This window comes from Dipodomys merriami, unplaced genomic scaffold (assembly GCF_024711535.1).
Source record: "Dipodomys merriami isolate MVZ:Mamm:240054 unplaced genomic scaffold, mDipMer1.0.p SCAF_68, whole genome shotgun sequence".
Lineage (NCBI taxonomy): Eukaryota > Metazoa > Chordata > Mammalia > Rodentia > Heteromyidae > Dipodomys > Dipodomys merriami.
In genome coordinates this window covers 1,101,856-1,117,500 of record NW_027206268.1, presented here as the reverse complement: position 1 = coordinate 1,117,500, position 15,645 = coordinate 1,101,856, and the positions used below count along the sequence as shown (strand labels likewise).

At 48.4% G+C, this 15,645-nt stretch overlaps 1 protein-coding gene across 1 annotated transcript in view; it reads right to left on the bottom strand.

The window, feature by feature from the left end:
- Positions 1–15,645, bottom strand: part of Col6a6 (collagen type VI alpha 6 chain) — a 56,895-nt gene that overhangs the window by 24,055 nt on the left and 17,195 nt on the right. The window contains exons 10-21 of the mRNA XM_070005293.1: positions 14,138–14,295; positions 13,021–13,113; positions 12,205–12,258; positions 10,100–10,171; positions 9,977–10,003; positions 9,390–9,434; positions 9,229–9,282; positions 7,939–8,001; positions 5,943–6,008; positions 4,021–4,074; positions 1,405–1,440; positions 600–662 (exon numbers count right to left, since the gene is read on the bottom strand). Of these exons, the coding sequence (XP_069861394.1) occupies positions 600–662; positions 1,405–1,440; positions 4,021–4,074; positions 5,943–6,008; positions 7,939–8,001; positions 9,229–9,282; positions 9,390–9,434; positions 9,977–10,003; positions 10,100–10,171; positions 12,205–12,258; positions 13,021–13,113; positions 14,138–14,295 (785 nt within the window). The remainder of the gene's footprint in view (positions 1–599; positions 663–1,404; positions 1,441–4,020; positions 4,075–5,942; positions 6,009–7,938; positions 8,002–9,228; positions 9,283–9,389; positions 9,435–9,976; positions 10,004–10,099; positions 10,172–12,204; positions 12,259–13,020; positions 13,114–14,137; positions 14,296–15,645) is intronic.

Below are 15,645 nucleotides of genomic sequence, written 5' to 3'. Positions count from 1 at the left end.
AACAGGGAACCATTCCTGTACCGACTGAGCCTCCCAGGCCCCAGATGTTTTGAGCATCAACATTTCCTTTGGCCCAAGGGTTCCCAGGATTATTTCTTCACCTTGAACCCAGCCTGCACAGGGCCTGCAGTCCTCTGTGTTCATTCTCTTTTCTTCTCTGGCCCACGACACAACTTAGATCAAAGAGATCTAGTGCTTTGTTCAAGGCCCGATTGGGTTGCTTCTTTATTTGTTGAAACCTCTGGAATTGTGCAAGCTGGAAGTTATTTTTTTTTTTATTTTGTTGGACGTGGGGCTTGAACTCTGGACCTGGGCATGTCCCTCAGCTCTTCAGCTCAAGGCGAGCGCTCTACCACTTGAGCCACAGCGCCACTTCCGGTATTCTGGTGGCTCATTGGAGATCAGAGTCTCATGGACTTTCCTGCCCAGGCTGGCTTTGAACCAGGATCCTCAGATCTCAGCCTCCTGAGTAGCTAAGATGACAGGTGTGAGCCACCAGTGCCTGGCTTTGGAAGTTATTTGATCAAGGCTTAAAAGGTTCTTCAACACTCAGATTTCCTCTGTACTGCTCCCATACCTTGGCTGGTCTCAACGCATACCTGAGGGCCCTGAAGTCCTGGTGAGCCTTCTGGTCCATCTGGGCCTGGGACCCCGGGTTTACCCTGTGGTGAGAATGAATTAGGCTGTTAGTTCTATGGCCTGGGAATTTGAGGTCCATAGGTTTAAGAGCAGGATTTTTTTTGTTTTCTGGTTGGTTATGGGGCTTGAACTCTGGGCCTAGACGTTGTCTCTCAGCTCTTCAGCTCAAGGAGAGTGCTCTATCACTTGAGCCACAATGCCACTTCCATTTTCTGGTGGTTCGTTGAACATAAGAGTCTCACAGATCCTCCTGCTTGGGCTGGCTCTGAACCTCGATCTTTAGATCTCAGCCTCCTGAGCAGCTAGGTTGACAGGCATGAGTCACCAGTGCCCAGCTTCATAATTGTTCTTATTGATGATCAGACTGGCCTTAAACCATGACCACTCAATTTCTATTTCTCCAGTAGCCAGAATTATAAGCTTGAGCCACTTTGCTAGTCTTATTCTGTTCTTAATGCAATATGTGTTTTTAAAATAAAACAAAAAAAAAACATAAAGCAAATACCAGTTGGTGGCTCACACCTATAATCCTATAATCCTAGCTACTCAGAAGGCTGAGATTTGAGGATCAGGGTTCAAAGCCAGCCCAGGCAGGAAAGTCCATGAGACTCTTTATCTCCAATGAACCACCAGAAAACCAGAAGTAGAACTCTGGCTCAAGTGGTAAAGCACTAACCTTGGGCCAAAGAAGCTTCGGAACAGCACTCAGACCCTGAGTTCAAGTTCTAGGACCAGAAAAAAATAATTACATAAAAACCCAGTTACCTGTGGGCCTGTATGTCCTCTTGGGCCATGAGCTACCTACAATAGAAAAAAGAAAAAAGGAAAGAAAAGAAATAGTGTGAATTTACAAGACAAAAGGCAGTTCACAGTTTTATTTCAATTAGGAATAACTACCTTGAAGCACCAACAAATAGATAAATTTCCACAGGGTGCTTAAACCATTCAATCATCCACTTCACTGACAAGCAACATGGTGCCAACCCTGCCTTTCTAACAAAAATCATAGCTAATGGAAAGAAGACAGGCCGCGGGCAGCAATGTGGCCTATATTGGACTTTCACTACAGCTGCTTTCCAGTCCCACAATCGACTGCTTCCAATATTGTTTCTTTTTCTCTTCTCCAAGTTCACCAAAAGTCAGCAGTGGACTAGCAGAGACCAGAGGGGAAAAAAAAACAGAATAAATTCCAGGAACTTTGTCATAGCTTGAATTCAGAGAGGAAAGCAAGCCAGAAGAGCGGGGATTTTGGTTTTTTTTTAATGTTTTAAAGCCAAGCCTGTCAGAAATGAATCATCTGAAACATTCACGAGTTACTCAATTTAGCATTATTAATAAAAGATTGCCAACCAAACGATCAGTGCATTTTTCATTCTGGGGAAGGTAAGGGGAGCCATGTCAATGGATCAGGAAGTTAAAAGGCAAAGACACCCGGCACCCATGGTTCACTCCTGTCATCCTAGCTGTCAACCTCAGGAAGCTGGGGTCTGAGGTTCAAAGTTCAAATCCAACCCAGGCAGGAAAGTTCATGAGAATGGCTGCTTTCTGGCCTGAATCCTTCCTCTCTGCCTCCAGGGAGAGCTGCTGATAGCAGCTTAAGCCAGCAGGTCTGGCTGGGAAGGTGGCTCAGTGGTAGAATGCTCACCTAGCATGCATGAATCCTCAGTATGACATAAACAGAAAGAGCCGGAAATGGCACTGTGGCTTAAGTGGTAGAGTGCTAGCCTTTAGTCAAAGAAGCTCAGGGACAAGGCCCAGTCCCTGAGCTCAAGCCCCAGGACTGGAAAAAAAAAAAAAGGCTACAGGTCTGTCTTCCCTCTATACCACTTCTCAACTGGAAGAGAGAGCTTAGCTTGTCCTCTGATGTATTTAAGTAACATCATTTACATTTACTAAAGACCTGTGGCAGTATTGTTCTTTTGTTGTTATTGGCCTTCCGTGAGCAGTGGTCCAGGATGATATTAACATTCTAGAATACACAGACAGCCCACAGACAACCAGGAGCAATTCACCCAAAGTGCCAATGGTACTGAGCTCCTTGAGAGGAAAGATCCTTTGTGTGTGAGTCCTGTGGATTGAACTCAGTGCCTGGGCACTGTTCCTGACCTTCTCTGCTCAAAGATAATTCTCAACACTTAAGCCACAACCCCACTTCTGGCTTTTTTGTTCTTGGTAGTTCATTGACAATAAGAGTCTCACAGACTTTCCTGCCTGGGCTAGTTTCAAATCAGGATCCTCACATCTCAGCCTCTTGAGTAGCTAGGATTACAAGAGTAAGCCACCAATGCCTGGCTTGCTTCATAGCTCTATGGTTGGTGGACTTGATGTTGCACTCTAGGTGTTTAATAACTGTGGAATGCATAAAGATCAGATCTGTCCATCTGATGTTCCTGGGTGTATACCACTTTAACCATTCACCAGCATTTCATAACACTATGGACTTTTCAGTGTTCCTGAGGATCGAACCCAGGCCCTTGGGGATGCTAGAGAATCACTCTACTCCTGAGCTACCAACTCAACCCAGAGACTACATACATTCTACCATATTATTCTTTTTCGTTGGTGGTGGTAATGGTCATGGGGCTTGAACCAAGGGCCTGGGTACTGTTCCTTGCTCAAGGCTAATGCTCTACCACTTTGAGCCACAGCTCTATTTTTAGTTTTCTGGTGGTTCATTGGCGATAAGAATCTGGTAGACTTTCCTGCCAAGGCTGGCTTCGAACCATGATCCTCAGATGGTTCTACCATTTTATTCTGAACCTTAGAGATCAGTTTCTTCCTGAATGACATTTCTATCTGGGTACTGGTGGCTCACGTCTGTCATCCTAGCTACTCAGGAGGCTGAGATCTGAGGATTGCAGTTCAAAGGGAAGTCTGTGAGACTCTAATCTCCAATAAACTACCAGGAAACCAGAAGTGGTGCTGTGGCTCAAGTGGTAGAGCGCTTGCCTTGAGCTGAACAGCTGAGGGACAGCGCCCTGGCCCAGAGTTCAAGCCCCACGACCACCACCACAATAATAATAATAATAATAAGGCTGGGAAGGTGGCTCAGTGGTAGAGTGCTTGCCTGCATGCATGAGGCCCTGGATTCAATTCCTCAGCACCACATTAGCAGAAAAAGCCAGGAGTGGTGCTGTGGCCCAAGTGGTAGAGCGCTAGCCTTGAGCTGAAGAGCTGAGGGACAGCGCCCAGGCCCAGAGTTCAGGCCCTACAACCGACAAAATAATAATAAATAGAATAAATACATCACCCCAGTCCTCCATACAGGAGTAACCATTCACATTTGGTAAGCATGCGTTCTGATATCAGGTGTCATTTCCATAGAGTAGTAGAGTTGCAGAAGCTACAGGTATCATGGGACTTGTCTGGAAGGGCTCTTACCGTCCTTCTTCTGGAGCCCGGTGTTCCTGGGGGACCTGGCCAACCTCTTCTCCCCTGTCAAAGGAACAGACAGACACAGGAGGCTATGATGGGCTCCAGTCCAATGACAGTGTTGCCTTCCTTTGGAATGGGCCGTCGCTTCTACTGGCCACCAATCACATCTCCTCGTGGGCGGGACATGAGGGATGAGGACCACGCCCTGGCTTCTCTGGCTCCTCACCACTGTCTAATGGAGTATGCAGATGAAGTCCCGCCCCCCTTGGGTGGCCAGCAAGTAGAGCTAGGAGTTACAGATTGGCTATCAGCGGCTGAGATAGCTCCTTGTAGACTTCTTCCCTGGCTCACCTGTGATGGATGTGTTCACACCACTAGTCTCACGAGACTCACAGTGGGATAATTGATGAGTCAAGACAAAGAAGGTAGGGGCTGGGAAGGTGGCTCAGTGGTAGAGCGCTTGCCTTGCATGCCTGAGGCCCTGGGTTCGATTCCTCAGCACCACATAAGCAAAAAGAAAAAAAGCTGGAAGTGGCGCTGTGGCTCAAGTGGTAGAGCGCTAGCCTTGAGCTGAAGAGCTGAGGGACAGCGCCCAGGCCCAGAGTTCAGGCCCCATGACCGGACTCAAAAAAAAAAAGAAAGAAAGTCACTCCAGACCTCAAAGTTGGTAAGGGACAGGGCTAAGGCAGGACACAGGCCTGCCGTCTCCTTCAGATCAGAATTGTCCCCTACATTTCTCATCAAGAGGATCCAGAGACATTACCCAGGTAACTTTTTTTTTTTAATCCTAAAAACCAGGCTAATATGACCCAATTGTAATTTGTGAGAGTACATGTGTTCAATCCCAAGAGACTTGTCTTATGAGACTTACACACTGACCACATCCTGTTCTGTCATGTGCTAATGACAGATGTCTTCTAAGACTATGTATTTTCTGAATATTGGGAAGGTCAATAGCACGTGTGTGTGTCTGTGTGTGTGTCTGTGTGTGTGTCTGTCATGGGCTTGAACTCTGGGCCTAGGTGCTGTCCCCCAGCTCTTCAGCTCAAGGCAAGTGCTCTACCACTTGAGCCACAACGCCACTTCCAGTTTTCTGGTGGTTCATTGGAAGTAAGAGTCTCACAGACTTTCCTGCCTGGGCTGGCTTTGAACCATGATCCTCAGATCTCAGCCTCCTAAGTAGCTAGGATAACAGATGTGAGCCACTGGCACCCAGCTTCAATAGCTTTAAAAAAAAAAGAAAAGAAAAGAAAATTAAGGTAGCTGAGTGCTGGTGGCTTATACTTATAATCTCTTAACTCCTTAGGAGGCTGAGATCTGAGGATCACAGTTCAAAGCCAGCCAGGTCAGGAAAGTCCATAGGATTTTTGTTTCTAATTAACCACTAAAAAAAAAAAAAAAAAAAGTAGAGCTGTGGCTCATGTAGTAAAGAATTAGCCTTGAGCAAAAAAGCTCAAGGATAGCACCCAGGCCCTGAGGTCAAGCCTCAGGACTAGCTTTGAACCTCAAACTTTAAATCTCAACCTCATGTGTAGCTAGGATTACAGGTGTGAACCCCCAGTATCTGGCTTCATTTCAGATTTTTTTTTTTTTTTTTGTCAGTCGTGGGGCTTGAACTCTGGGCCTGGGCGCTGTCCCTCAGCTCTTCAGCTCAAGGCGAGCGCTCTACCACTTGAGCTACAGCGCCACTTCCAGTTTGCTGGTGGTTTATTGGAGATAGGAGTCTCACGGTCTCTGCTGCCCGGGCTGGCTTTGAACCACGATCCTCAGATCTCAGCCTCCTGAGTAGCTAGGATTACAGGCGTGAGCCACCAGCACCCCGCTCATTTCAGATTTTTTTATCAGGCATTTCCAAGTCTCTGATTGAGAACTTAAGCCTTCCTGTCATTCCTGACAAGTTGATTTTCAACGCCCACGTCATTAATTACCTGTCTGCCACGTTCTCCTGGCAAGCCCTTGGATCCTTGTATGTTATTGTCAAATCCAGAAATCCCCTAAAAAATAGCAAATAGAAGATTAATAGATTTGGAGTTTGACAAGAGAAAGAAAGCAGAAATGGGTTGAAATTACAGAAGTGAGCCTCTAAAAGTCTCAAGTAGTTGCCTTTTTGCTGTTGTTGTTGCTGGTTATGGGGCTTGAATTCAGGGCCTGGGCGCTGTCCCTCAGCTCTTCAGCAAAAAGGCGAGTGCTCTACCACTTGAGCCACAGCGCCACTCTGGTTTTCTGGTGGTTCATTAGAGAGAAGAGTCTCACAGACTTTCCTTCCCGGGTTGGCTCTGAACCGCGATCCTCAGATCTCAGCCTCCTGAGTAGCTAGGATGCCAGGCGTGAGCCACCGGCGCCTGGTCACATAGTTGCATCCTAAACACACTATACAGAGACTATCTAATTTAAAAGACTGGAAAATTATATTTTGGAGGTAAAGGTAAGAGATGGAAAGAAAGGAGTCAGGCACCGGTGGCTCACGCCTGTTATCCTAGCTCCTCAGGAGGCTGAGAGCTGAAGGTTACGATTCGAAGCCAGCTTAGATGAGAAAGTCTGTGAAACTCTTATCTTCAATGAACCACCAAAAAAGCCAGAAGCGGAGCTATGGCTCAAGTGGTACAACACCAGCCTTGATTGAAAAAGCTCAGGGGCAGCACCTAAGCCTGGAGTTGAAGCCCCAGGACTGGCACCAAGAAAAGAAAAACTTCTAGTCCAAATAGAAAGTGCCAGTAACTAGAAAATTCTGAGTCCGATTTGACTTTCAAGAATGTGTCCTTTGGGGCTGGGAAGGTGGCTCAGTGGTAGAGCACTTGCCTTGCATGCCTGAGGCCCTGGGTTCGATTCCCCAGCACCACATAAACAAAAAGAAAAAAAGCCAGAAGTGGGGCTGTGGCTCAAGTGGTAGAGCACTAGCCTTGAGCTGAAGAGCTGAGGGACAGTGCCCAGGCCCAGAGTTCAGACCCCACGACCGGAACTCCCCCCCCCCAAAAAATGTGTCCTTTGCTTGCACTCCTATTTTTTTTAATCTGATCGTATGTATATTCTATTTATTGTATCAACCTTGTTCTTCCAGATTTTTCCTGAAATAATCACCCACTAAAACCACAAGTGGATAGAAAGAACCATTATATATTGAAACCTCTCTAACATCAGCAATGGTTAAACAAAACAAAAACAAAAACCCAGCACATCACAGTGGTTTGAATTGTCACTCATCTTGAGGGTATAGAACATTTCTTTTAAAATAAAGATCACTATGGCTCACCCCTATAATCCTAGCTACTCTGGAGGCTGAGATCTGAGGATCACAGCACCAACGCAGCCCAAGCCAACAAATCTAGATACTTATCTCAATTGAACAAGCAAAAGACTAGAATGGAGGTATGGTTCAAGCGGTGGCATGCCAGCCTTGAGCTGAGAGCAGAGAGGGGAGAGGAAAGGAGAAGCAATAAGGAGAGGAGACAGAGAAAGAGATACAAAGACCAAGAATAACTCAGTTCACATGTTGCAGTACTAAGACGGACAATAATGGAAGATACTGGCATGGACTGGAATTCCTACCTATGAACAAGATCAAGCACAGATACTACCTTTTGTTGTTTTGCCAGTCTTGGGACTTGAACTCAGGGCCTGGGCACTGTCCCTGAGCTTCTTCAGCTCAAGGCTAGCGCTCTACCACTTGAGCCACAGTGCCACTTCCGGCTTTTTCTGCTTATGTGGTGCTGAGGAATCGAACCCAGGGCCTCAGGCATGCTAGGCGAGCACTCTACCACTGAGCCACCGTCCCAGCCCACAGATAGTGCTTTTTTCAACTCTAAAGTTCGGACTGGGATTTCTCCTGTAATACTTCCAGATAGAGGCATCTGTCTGTCTGTCTCTCAGAGGGCCAGTCGGATCAACACCCTCTCTCACCGCCCCACCCCCCAGCCACGTGCCTACCGGGTCTCCTCGAAGGCCCTTTGCTCCACGATCACCAGGAGCCCCTTGTGTTCCTGGGCTTCCCTGACAACACAAACACAAATCAGAATAAAAGCAGCATGAGAAATTTTAATAAAATTCATATTTTTAAAAAAAACCTAAACTTTTTTGACTTATGTCTTTTTTGGGGGGGTGAGGGGGAAGGTCGGTCGTGGGACTTGAACTCTGGGCCTGGGCACCGTCCCTCAGCTCTTCAGCTCAAGGCGAGCGCTCTACCACTTGAGCCACAGCGCCACTGCTGGAGATAAGAGTCTCACAGACTTTCCTGCCCCGGCTGGCTTTGAACTGTGATCCTCAGATCTCAGCTTCCTGAGTTCAGCTAGGATGACAGGCGGGAGCCACCAGCGCCTGGCTCGACTTATGTCTTTATCAAGACGGACAAGAGTCCTTTCCAAGTAGCCCCCGGCCGGCCTCAGATGTGGGATGCTCCATCTCTGCTTCCTGAGTGCAGGGATTACAGGTGTGTGTCACCATGCCTGTTGCCCAAGGTCTGGGCTTCAACTAGAAAGCAGGTTGTAGGGCCAGGTATTTCCTTTCTAAAGATGGCTTTAGAGGTGGCTTCTAGATTGGAGCTACCTCTACCCCCGTCACCAATGCCCTCCCCTCCTCCTGTGCTCAGTGGGGCAGCTGCTTTGCTGACCCCCAAACTTCATTCCTGCTCTTATCAGGTTCTTTCCCAGGGGGTGGAGGTGGTTTCCCACTGGAGTGGGCATGATCCCTTCCCTTGATCGGCTCTATGACTTGATGGGGGGGGTCTGTGGGAAGAGACAGGCGCGCTGCTTTGTGAAGGTTCAAGTCTAAGCCTCAGGCTCTGTGTCTCTACGTGCTTTATGGAACTCAGCTGTGGCCAGGAGAATGACAAACCTGTGAACACAAGTCCCAGCCAACCTCCAGAACTGGGCCCAGGTCAGCATAGAACTGCCAATGCCTCAGCCACTAAAGACATCATGTTGTTGGTGTGTGTGTGGTGTGTGTGTGCATGTGCATGTGCGTGTGCATGTGTGTGTGTGTGTGGCACTTTTCCCTGAGCCTCTTTTGCCCAAGGTTAACGCTCTACCACTTGAACCACAGCGCCACTTCTGCCTTTTTCTGTGTTATGTAGTACTGAGGATTCGAACCCGGGGCTTCATGCATGCTAGGCAAGCACTCTACCACTGAGCCACCTTTTCCAGCCCCTAGGACATTTCTTTTACTGTACAAATAATACCTTTCAAGTAGAGTTTTGAATTTTTCCCTCTATTGAGACCCTACCTGGGACCCCTCATCGCCCTTTTCTCCTTTTCTTCCAGGAAGACCATTGTCACCCTAAAAGAGAGAGAAAGAGAAGGAAAACCTCAAATTCCCATTATTCTGGGTGGGAAATAGCTCAGAAGGGTTTGGGGGTGGAGGAGGAATAGAAGGGAAGATTCTACCTGCTCTCCATTTAAGCCATCAATCCCACTTTCCCCAGCTTCTCCCTGAAAAGAATACAATCTGAAATCAATAAAATTAAAGAAAAAAGAAAGAATACAATGTGTCACATCTGTGTGGAAAGAAGTCAGATATCCAACAAAACCAGGCACGCACGCACACACACACACACACACTCTCTCTCTCTCTCTCTCTCTCTCTCTCTCTCTCTCTCTCTCTCTCTCTCTCCCTCTCTCTCTCTCTCTCTCCCTCTCTCTCCCCCTCTCTCCCCCTCTCTCCCCCTCTCTCCCTCTCTCCCTCTCTCCCTCTCTCCCTCTCTCTCTCTCTCTCTCTCTCTCTCTCTCTCTCTCAAACAAAACAGCCTCTCTGTTCTGCAGTGCCTGAAGAGTCTCAAAGATGGATTTCAGAAGAACTGTCAACAAGCAAGCCATAAACAGAGTCTATAATCAAAGACAGAAATGAGTCGCTGGGGAAAGGAAGGGCAGCAGCGATGTTGGTGATCCGATCCGTCCATTGCCAAGCGTCTCCCACGTCAAACGGCTTCTGGAGACCAGAGGGGCAGATAACCCGATGGGGCTTGGCACCATACCTGCTGGCCATCCAGTCCTCTGGACCCCTGCCAACAGAACAGACAGGACAGCGGTGGTTAGGAGGTGGAGCCAGCTGCTGGAGAAGACATCTCGCTCCGGGGTCTGCCTGTGCAGGGGCTTACCTTCGGACCCTTGTTGCCATGGCAACCCTTGGTGCCAGGCTCTCCTGCTGGTCCGGGGTCTCCTCGCTCTCCCTGGAAACAACACAGGTCTAGATGAGCTGGATGATGGTAACCGGGGGCCTGCGTGGACGCTCAGTACCATTTGTTTTATTAACCAAAAAAGAAGAAGGAAGAAAGAAGGGAGGAAGGGAGGAGAGAAAGGGGGAAGGGAGGATTAAGGAAAGAAGGGAGGGAGGGAAGGAGGAAAGAAGGAAGAAGGGAGGGAAGGAAGGAGGAGGGAAGAAAAGGAAGGAGGGGAGAGGGGGAGAGGAAGAGAGGAAGGGAGGAAGGAAGGGAAGGAAGAAGGAAGGGAGAGAGAGAGGAAGGAAGGAAGGAAAGAAGGAAGGAAGGAAGAGAGGGAGGGAGGGATGAAGGAAAGGACGGAAGGAAGGAAAGGAGGGAGGGAGGGAAGGAAGAAGGAAGGGAGGAAGGAAGGAAGGGAGGGAAGGAGGGAGGGAAGGAAGAAGGAAGGAAGGGAGGGAAGGAGGGAGGGAAGGAGGAAGGAAGGAAGGGAGAGAGGGAAGAAGGAAGGACAGAAAGGAATAGGAGAGGAAGGAGGAGGAAGAGGAGGAGATGGAGGAGGAAGAGGAGATGGAGGAAGAAGAGGAGGAGGAGGAGATTGAGGAGGAGTAAGAGATGGAGGAGGAGGAGAAGATTGAGGAGGAGGAGGAGATGGAGGAGGAGGAGGAGGAGATGGAGGAGGAGGAGGAAGAAGAGGAAGAAGAGGAAGAGGAAGAGGAGGAGGAGGAGGAGATGGAGGAGATGGAGAAGGAGGAGGAGATGGAGGAGGAGGAGGAGGAGGAGATGGAGGAGGAGATGGAGGAGGAAGAGGAGGAGATGGAGGAGATGGAGGTGATGGAGGAGATGGAGGAGGAGGAGATGGAGGAGGAAGAGGAGGAGGAGATGGAGGAGGAAGAGGAGGAGATGGAGGAGGAGGAGATGGAGGAGGAGGAGGAGGAGGAAGAGGAGATGGAGGAAGAGGAGATGGAGGAAGAGGAGATGGAGGATGAAGAGGAGGAAGAGGAGGAGATGGAGGAGGAGGAGATGGAGGAGGAGGAGGAAGAGGAGGAGGAGGAGGAGGAGGAGGAGGAGATGGAGGAGGAGGAGGAGGAGGAAGAGGAGATGGAGGAAGAGGAGATGGAGGATGAAGAGGAGGAAGAGGAGGAGATGGAGGAGGAGGAGATGGAGGAGGAGGAGGAAGAGGAGGAGGAGGAGGAGGAGGAGGAGGAGGAGATGGAGGAGAAGAGGAGGAGATGGAGGAGGAGGAGGAGGAGATGGAGGAGGAGGAGGAGATGGAGGAGGAGGAGGAGAGTGTGACTGTGGTTTACAAACTAACTAAAATCCTTGCTTATAAAATAAAGAACTCAAACAAATCCCAGGGCTCGGCTATCAGCGCTAGGGTCAGAGCCCCGCACAGCGCCTGCGCATGCCTCTCCTCCCATGTGCTCATCTTGTCTTTTATCACTCAGGGCTGTGGCACTCTACTGCTCCAGCACACCTCCACGTCCAGCAGCTTTTTGCTTTTTTCTTTTTGGGCTGGATCATTGTGAGATAAAGGAAGTCCCTGGCATGGTCTGCCCCCAGCTAGCTTGCCATCTCGACATCCTCAGATCTCTGGCTCCGATTTGCCTCGGCAGAATGGACCAGGGACAGGGGAAAGGGGGCAGTGCTCTGACTCTCCAGAGAAAAAGGTCACTTGGCGTCAAGTTCAGTGGGGAATGATGGAGGAAAAGGTAAAACGCAGAGACGGCTGAGTGCTGGAGACCAAGCTCACGGAGAGTTTAAGAAACCCTTGAGAGCCACCTTCCTAGCCCCCAAGCTTGAGATTTCTAAAAGAGCTTCAACCATACCCAACCTGTGAGATTTTATATTATAGACACGCAATTCAGAAAATAAAAAAGAAAGGAAGGAAAGGAAGGAAAGAAAGGGAAAGAAGAAGGAAGGAAGGAAGGAAGGAAGGAAGGAAGGAAGGAAGGAGGAAGGAAGGAAGGAAGGAAGGAAGGAAGGAAGGAAGGAAGGAAGGAAGGAAGGAAGGAAGGAAGGAAGGAAGGACGGACTGGACCTACCGCAATGCCCTCTTCTCCCAAGTAGCCTTCACTGCCTTTGAAACCTGGGCTTCCCTGAAAAAGAAAAAAAAAAAGGAAAACGTGAACATTTTCTGTTTTAGAAACTATCCAAGCACATCTTAAATTGCCAAGGTGCGAGAAAACAGGCTTCATTTATACTCATAAAAAGAAATGAACTGTCCAAATAAGTAGCTGGATAATTCACAGGGGCAGAATACAGCGCTCAAGTTCCTTTCTAGACAAGCATTCCAACCAACAAAACTATCCTCACCCCTGACAGAATTTCCTTTTTAAGAAAAAAAATCAATTTTTTAAAATAAGGATTTATGCTATACATAATAAAATAGAGCACACACACAATTCTTTACTTTTTTTTTTTTGTTGGTCCTGGGACTTGAACTCTGGGCCTGGGCGCTGTCCCTGAGCTCTTCAGCTCAAGGCGAGCGCTCTACCACTTGAGCCAGGGCACTACTTCTGGTTTTCTGGTGGTTCATTAGAGATAAGTGTCTCATGGACTTTTTTACCCGGGGGCTGGCTTTGAACTGGGTATGATCCTCAGATCTCAGCCTCCTGAGTAGCTAGGATGACAGACCTAAGCCACCAGGGGCCAGCAGAAGGGATCCTTTCTACTCAACTCGGTGCACAGGTGTATCAGGGAACGAGGGAGTCAGATTCGAATGTGGGTCTGTGTCATTCCAAGTCTCAGGCTCTTCATGATGCACAGAGATTCGTTGTTTCCTCCTAAAACCCAGTCTGAGAGGCATTCCACCATCCAAATCAAGGGGGGGGGGGCGGGCGATCTAACATGCAAATCACCTTTTTCCCAGGTGTCCCAGGGTGGCCCATGGTGCCATCTTCACCCACACACTTGCAGAACAAACAGCAACAGGTCCTTTCTGCCACATTGATCTGAGGAGTGGAGGAAACAGACAGCACTTGCTTCCTAAGGTTTCTACTGCAGTTTAAGAGGCCTGGTCACCACTTCAGGGATTATGTTCTGAGGGGGTGTCCCCACCTTTTGGGGGTGGGGGAAGTCCTATATTCTCCTCCCCTTGAACAATTCCCAAAAATAATGCCAATTTTTTTTTAAATGGTGCCCGGGGTTTAAATCAAAGCCTAGATGGCATCCTTTAGCTATTTTGTTCAAGGTTCCACCATCAAGCCACTGCTCCATTTCCAGTTCTGTTTTGTTTTGGTTGGTCATGGGGCTTGAACTCTGGGCCTAGGCGCTATCCCTCAGCAATTCAACTCAAGGCAAGCGCTCTACCACTTGAGCCACAGCACCACTTCCAGTTTTCTGAGTGGTTTATTGGAGATGAATGTCTCACGGCCTTTCCTGCCCAGGCTGGCTTGGAACCGTGATCCTCAGATCTCAGCCTCCTGAGTAGCTAGGATGACAGGCGTGAGCCACCAGTGCCCAGCCCGGTTTTTGTTTTGTTTTGTTGCTGGTGAAGTAAAGCTAAAGAGTCTCGCTGGACTTTCCTGCCCTGGCTGGCTTTGAGCTTTGATCCTCAGATCTCAGCCTTATGGAGGGACAGGCGTGGGGCCCGGCTCCAATTGTATTTTTAACATGCTGGTTAATTCAGAGAAGATGACTTTCTTGGCTCTCAAGAGATCGGGGTGAGTTTCAATTCAAACCCATAAACAGGAAGTCAACAGACAAGACAACTGAAAATGTAAATCTATCAGCTTTTTTTTTTTTTTTTTTTTTTTTTGCCAGTCCTGGGGCTTGAACTCAGGGCCTGGACACTGTCTCTGAGCTTCTATTTTACTCCAGGCTAACACTCTGCCACTTCCGGGCTTTTCCTGTGTATGTGGGACAGAGGAATCGAACTCAGGGCTTCACGCATGGTAGGCAAACACTCTACCACTAAGCCACCTTCTCAGCCCCCCCCCCCCCGCCCCCCGCATCAGCACTTTGTGACTAACTCACCAACTGCTTTGCCAGCTGACTCCCGAGATCCCTCATGCCCATGGTGAACTGAGTCCTGTAATCAAGTCCTTTCCCGAATTCAATGTAGAGAAGATCAGCCAGGTCGTCGCTGGGATGGCCAACTCTGTCCAGGGCCACAGTCAGAAGGGCATTCAGGCCTGTGCAACAATTGTCCGGGTGAGGTGGGCGTGGCCACGTGGGTCTTCATTTGCATATTGAAATGACCCATCTCAGGGACCAGTGACCTTGAGAGAATCCCATCCACCCTCTCCCCTCACCCAGCTTCACGATGTACAGCGAATGCAACCATCCTAAAGGAATGAAGTTGGAGCCTGGGAACACTGGCACAGAGCTTTTAATTCCCTGGTGATCTGAAGTCAGAGAGTGAAGGTGGAGAAAGAGGAAAAAGGAAAGAGGAGGAAGGTAAGAGGAGGAGGAAGAAAAAGAAAAAAGAAGGCTTATATTTTTGCCACGAAGTGGGGGAATGCCTGTAGTTTTGGTTTGGTTTGGAGTTTTGGACTGTTACTTGGACTTGAACTTGAGCCTGGGTGCTGTCCCAGAGCTTTTTTTTTTTTTTAAGTGGTAGAGCTGGGTGCTCTACCACTTAGAGCATACCCTCTACAGCCAGCTTTTTGGTGGCTGATTGGAAATAAGAATCTCATGAACTTCCCTTGCTTATGTTGGCCTCAAATCCCGATCCTCAGATCTCAGCCTCCTGAGTAGCTAGGATGACAGGCGTGAACCACCAGCACCTGGCTTCCAGATTGCTATTCGTATTGAAACCAGAACACATGGCTGCAGGGAGTCTCCATCCATCCTTGTTTTATTAAGAAGAGACAGTAAGTCAGACTGACCATTGGGTTTAGAATAGAAAGAGCCAGGTTGTTTTGTTTTTAACGAGGTCATAAACACCACAGTTGGTCCATCTGGAGGTCTGAAGGAATGGATAGAAAAGCTTTAGAAACATGAAACAACTGTCCAGCCACATTTCTAATGTTAGAAGAAAATAATGTGACTCCTACATTCTTCGGTGAAGGAGAAATACTGTAAACTCAGCAGAAATAGCAATGGTACATCAGCTGGGGTAAAGGCTCAGAAGAAGAAATACAGGACAGGACTTGGCACTCAGGAATTGCTGTTCTATACACACAGAACATGAGCAGAAAAGCCGGTATCAGGGGCTGGGAAGGTGGCTCAGCGGTAGAGCGCTTGCCCTTCATGTATGAGGCCCTGGGTTTAATTCCTCAGCACCACATAAACAGAGAAGGCCAGAAGTGGCGCTGTAGCTCAAGTGGTAGAGCGCTAGCCTTGAGTTGAAGAGCTGAGGGACAGCGCCCAGGCCCAGAGTTCAAGCCCCACGACCAATCAAAAAGAAAAAAGAGAAGAAAAGAAAAGCCGGTAACAGAATGTTCCTCTGAGCCCTTCTCCTTATTGAGCATATGTAGATCAGACACATTCTCACATTCCAAGGATTTTAAACAGGATACTGGTAGTTCACACCTGCAATC